The 5,162-nt window shown below is 63.0% G+C and overlaps 1 protein-coding gene across 1 annotated transcript; it reads right to left on the bottom strand.

The window, feature by feature from the left end:
* Positions 1 to 763: 763 nt before the first annotated feature.
* ZNF526 (zinc finger protein 526) lies at positions 764 to 5,162 on the bottom strand. The gene is made up of 2 exons (XM_004710363.3): positions 5,123 to 5,162; positions 764 to 2,815 (listed from the first exon to the last, which is right to left on the bottom strand). Exon 2 carries the CDS (start codon positions 2,792 to 2,794, stop codon positions 791 to 793), a length of 2,004 nt encoding a protein of 667 aa, XP_004710420.1. The 5' UTR covers positions 2,795 to 2,815; positions 5,123 to 5,162; the 3' UTR covers positions 764 to 790.

Below are 5,162 nucleotides of genomic sequence, written 5' to 3' on the forward strand. Positions count from 1 at the left end.
CGAAACAGACCGGCTCTTGTCCACCCAGAGCCCCTGGTCCACCTGGGCTGCTTCACAGCTGCGAAGACCTGCGTGGTCTCGACTCACCACCAACCTGCCCCTTGGGCAGTGCCCTCCACCTGGAAGGCCCTTCCCTTTGCCGCTAACCCTCAGGGACTTCCTCCTCCTCCTTTTAAGTTCTTCCCATCTCAGCTTGGTTCCCGGCCCTGGGCACTCTGACCCCCACACCTGTCTGTTACAGCTCCAAGGACACCAGGGGAGGAAATCTGCTGGCCCCGTGTCACCCAACCCCAAGGTGGGTGGCCCTGGAACACGCTGCTGCTTCCTGAGCGAGCGGGGAGCAAGCAAAGCCTGCCTGTTCCAGGGTTGCCATCACGACCCAGGGGGTAGCTGAGTTCCCGCCTCCAGAATTCTCTTCTTCTCACCAGGCAGAACCACACCCTGGGCACCCCGGATCCAGGGAAGGCTGGGGCAGGGGCAAGCCGTGCCCTGGAGCTCCCAGCCCAGCCCTGGAATACTGGTCCTCAGTTACCGTACCTGATACGGCCACGGCTGGGCCCCAGTGCCAGGGAGCCCCGCTTTTGCAATCAGCAGTGACTGGGGCTGTGCTGTCCCCTCAGGCCCAGCCAAGGCACAACAGCAACTGCTCTGAGGGGTTGCTCGGGACGGGGGAGGCAGAGATCAGGGTGGTCCCCAATACCTGGGAGGGGCCGGGTGACCAGCTTTCTCCCCAGAGGCCCCCACGCTCCATGCTGTGGTCAAGCCTGTTTATTGCTGCTCTTGGGCTGCGTCACACAAAGGTCGTCGAGTCCAGCTGCAGCAGCCCGCCCGCCTCGCTGGCCCCCAGGGCAGCCTGGCACAGCTGCAGCGTGGCCTCCAAGGCCAGGGGCTGAGAAGTCTCGATGACGGCGATGGTCTCCCCCAGCTCGGTGCACATGATGGTCTGCTGGGGTTCCGGGGGCAGTGGGACGGCGGGGGATGGCGGCCGGGGCGGTGGCGGGGCGACAGTCCGGCCACGGGCGTGGACCCGCTGGTGCAGGCGCAGGCCAGCCAGGGCTCGAAACCAGCGGCCGCAGGTCCCGCAGTAGTAGGGGCTCTTGTTGTAGAGCCCGGTGAGGGAGAGGCGGGGGGCCCGGGCGAAGGCGACGGGCCGCAGGTGCAGGCGCCGGTGCTGCTGCAGATTGGAGCTCTGCGTGAAGCGCTTGCCACAGTCCAGGCACTGGTAGGGGCGCGCGCCGGTGTGGGTCAGCTGGTGGCGGCTGAGGTTGGCCAGAGAAGCGAAGGTCTTGCCGCATGAGTGGCACTGGAAGGGCCTCTCCCCCGTGTGTGTCCGCAAGTGGTTGCGCACATGAACCAGCTTCTTGAAGCCCTTGCCACACACGCCACAGCGGTGCCGGCGCTCAGGGGGGCCATGGACTGCGCGGCGGTGCCGGGATAGGCGGGAGGCGGAGGCAAAGGACTTGGAGCACTGAGGGCAGGGCAGCTGGGTGGGCGGCGTGGGCGGCAGGGGCGCCGGCTCTGCAGGGGCTGGCTCGGCCGAGGCTACAGGGCTGGGGGCGCCGCTCTTTCCAGCATGGGTGCGCCGGTGGTAGAGGAATTTGGTCATGTTGCTGAAAGTCTTGCCGCAGCGGCAGCGGTGCAGGGGGTTGGCCGTGTGGGCCCGCCGGTGGGCCACCAGGGTGAGCTCCGTGCCGAAGCCACGGCCGCAGTCCACGCAGAGGTAGCGGGCCTCGCCACGGTGCAGCTGCAGGTGCTGCTCCAGGGAGGCGGCCTTCTTGAAGACCTTGGAGCAGGTGGCGCACTCATGGGTGCCCCCCACGTGGGCCCGTCCGTGGGCCAGCAGCCGGTTGGCCGAGCTGAAGCTGCGCTGGCACTGGCTGCAGTGAAAGGGGTGGGCGGCTGCCACCGGGCCTCGAGACGCCCGCTGGTGGCGTGGGTGGGTCCCTGTGGAGGGCCAGTGCTGGGGACAGTCCCCACGGCCCTGGGCCTGGCTGGCTGTGCAGTCGGCACCTCCCATAGCATCCTCGCCCTGCTGGGCCGCCATCACCCCTTCCTCCTCTGTCTCCTCTTCATCTTCGTCGTCGCCCCCCTCCTCTTCCAGCCCGTTGTGCTCCTCCTTATCCAGGGAGTCAAAGTGGGTGCCCTGGTGCTCCAAGAACTCCTCCGGAGTGGCGCAGAGGGTGGAGCACTCGGGGCACTCATAGGGCTCCATCTTGACCTCGGGTGTCGGTGGCAGAGGGGCCGTAGACAGCGGGGCCCCGGGAAGTGAGGGTGCCAGTGCTGGAGGCTCAGCGGCGACGGTGGGGGTGAGGTGCTGGGCCTTGCGATGGGCCACCCACAGCTCAGGCGAGGGGAACAGCTCCTGGCAATCCCCACACTGGTACTGGATCTGGCTTGCAGACTCTCGGAGGTGGGCATCCTGGTGGGCCAGAAGCTCGCCAGGGGAGAGGATGAGCTGGCTGCACTCGCCGCACTGGAAGGGCCCCTCCTCAGTGCCCGGCCCCAGGCCCGCATCCGGGGCGCTCAGCGCGGCCGCCTCCTCCTCCTCTAGGACGGCTGGGGGCCCGTGCTGCTCCTGGTGCGCAAGAACCCCCTCGAGGGTGTCATAGAGGCTGCCACACTCGGAGCACATGAACTGGTGGTGCTGGAAGAAGAGGGATGAGGCCAAGGCCTCCCCGGCTGTCATCTCCGTCACCTCCCCCGTCACGGCCGTCAGCTCCTCTGCCATCGGCGTGGGCATCTCCACCACCTCGGGCGACGCCTGTGCCAGCATCTCGGCCACCACCTCCGCCATGGCCGGGAAGGAAGGCAGTGCCTGAGGAAAGGACAGAAACCGGTGAGGGAGCAGAACCCCAAAGGGAAGGGGGAGCCCCGAGAGCCCTCAGAACCCAGGGCCTCAGTCTTGGACAACCTTGACCCCTCGCTGCGTCACATGCCCCGTGGCAGCTGGGTGTCTGCAGGAGGCAGGAGCTCCCTTCAGTCTGGCCCCTGGTGCTGCCGGGGGGTGACGATGGTCACATCCTTTCTGCTGAGACATCCCGCCCTGTTGGGCCCTTTGACTTTGGCCCATGCAGTCTACTCTCGGTGTAGGACTTCTCCCTCTCCTTCCTTGTGCAGAGGTACTGGAACTAGACCGCCTGAACTTGAACCTGACCTCTCCCACTCACTTCCTCGCTGGGAGTTTCCTCAATCATGAATGGGGGCTGAAAGGAGTACTGACAACAACGTCCCTGGACCTTGGTAGATGTTCGCGATTAGGGATAATTTGCAGTTTCCCAGAGATGTATTTGGACCTGAAGGCTGAGGTTCAGCCTGTCGACAGTGTTCTCTCCTCTTTTTCGCGTGGCAGACTCGCACACAGCATCTTCTTTGGGAAGGGCCCTCTGACATGTCTGTAACTTCAAGGGGGAGCGACCACTACTCCTCGGGTTGCCTATGGTACAGGCACCCCCACGTCCCCCTTCATGGGAAATAGCACCGTCTGCACTCCTTGGTAGACTGGGCGTTCACAGGCAGGGTCCTCTGTTTTTCTGTGGGCGTTCCCTGCAACCAACACAATCCCTAACTAGTGACAGAGGCCTTTAGCTTTCAAACTCCTCTCTGTAGCCCACCTCTCTTCACACACAGCAGGGGCCTCTCAGAACACCCTCCCCACCCAGCCCTGAGAGCTAATCTGGATCCAGCTCTAACCTTCAACTCTTCTTTCACTAGTGCCAAAAGGCACGTGGAAACCAGCTTCCAGCCCCGCTACATAGCAGAGTGAAGGAACCCTGGTGTTGAGGCTGGTTTTGAGCGGACTATTAATCACAAAGTCAGCAGTTCACAGCCACCAGCTGCTCTGCAGGAGAAAGGTAAGGCTTTCTGCTCCCATATAAGGACTGACAGCCTTGGAAGCCCAAGGAGGCAAGTTCTATTCCCTTCCCCACAGGTTGCTATGCGCAGGAGTCAACTCCACAGCACGAAGGGAGAGGACATGCCTGAGTCACTCAGGCAGGCTTTTAGTCTGTTCATCACCAAGGGTTTTCTAGTGCCAAGCACAATGCCTAACACACCAGTGACTGGTTAAATGAAGAATGCCCCTCTAGGAAGGGTGCTGCCAGGCCCTGGACGCTTAACTGTCCTATCCCACATTCCACTGCTCCTATCAGACCTAACTCTTCCGTGAAGACTGAATTACTGCCATTGGCCCAGGGCCCTGCTCTCCAGCTGCTGCCCAATAAATAGATGCCCCCTGAGTACATGATTCACGAAAACCTGGAGTTAAAACTTCCCTTAGCCCCAAGATCCCAACTCCCTCAGGAATCTGTGAGTTGCCACCGCCCTGTAAAGAAGTCATTCAATAAATCATCGTCCTTCAGCAGCCAACCAGGGCCCAGAGAATTCACTTTTGCCTTGTGCACAGCCTGGACTCTCAGCACAGGACTGCCCGCAAGGGCCAGGCCCACTACAGGGCTTGCCAGTAGCCAGTTTCTCATCAATGGCCTGCTAGAAGGTGGTCCAAAGGAGCCCTGGTGGCATAGTGGGTTGGGCTGTGAACCTCAGGACCGGCAGTTTGAAACCCCTAGGTGCTCCTGGAGAGAAAGGTGAGGCTTCCTCCTCCGGTAAAGCGTCTCAGAAACCCCTTGGGGCAGTTCTGAGTCGGCTTCGGCTGGATGGCAGTTTGCTTTTGGTTGGAGAAGGTGGCCCAGCGAGGCCTGAAATTTGGAATTTCTTCATCTCCCCTCCATCCTCTCCCAATGTTGGACTGCGAGTTGCTGGGGGCAGGAGAGAGGGGGCGGGCGTGGAGCTTTTCGATCCGTTGATCAATACAAGTCCTTGCAGGTAAGGGTCCACCAGACGCCTGGAAGTGGAACTTTCCCCCTGCACACCCCTTTCTTCCTCCCAGACTTCTCGCGGCCGGCCACGGGGGCCCAAGCTCAGACGCAGGTTCCGGTAAGCCAGAGGCACTCCACCAAGGCTCGGACCACGCAGGACGGCGCGCTCTCCGGCCAGCCCGCGTCGCTCCCGCCCGCACAGGCCCCGCGGCTCCTCCACCTCCGCAGCCCCGCTTCGAAACGCCCCCTGTGCCCCCAGCGCGCTCTTCCCCAGCCCGCCCGGCGGCGCTCTCACTTGTCTCCCTTACCTCCGGCAGCCCCCCGCCGTTCTTGACACAGCCCCTCTGC

Source organism: Echinops telfairi, unplaced genomic scaffold (assembly GCF_000313985.2).
Source record: "Echinops telfairi isolate 266 unplaced genomic scaffold, ASM31398v2 ScPeMD7_655;HRSCAF=1070, whole genome shotgun sequence".
NCBI classification, from domain to species: Eukaryota; Metazoa; Chordata; class Mammalia; order Afrosoricida; family Tenrecidae; genus Echinops; species Echinops telfairi.

Bases quoted from the DNA above. Each gene is read 5' to 3' on its own strand.
- ZNF526 (XM_004710363.3), bottom strand. From the start codon at position 2,794: ATGGCGGAGGTGGTGGCCGAGATGCTGGCACAGGCGTCGCCCGAGGTG.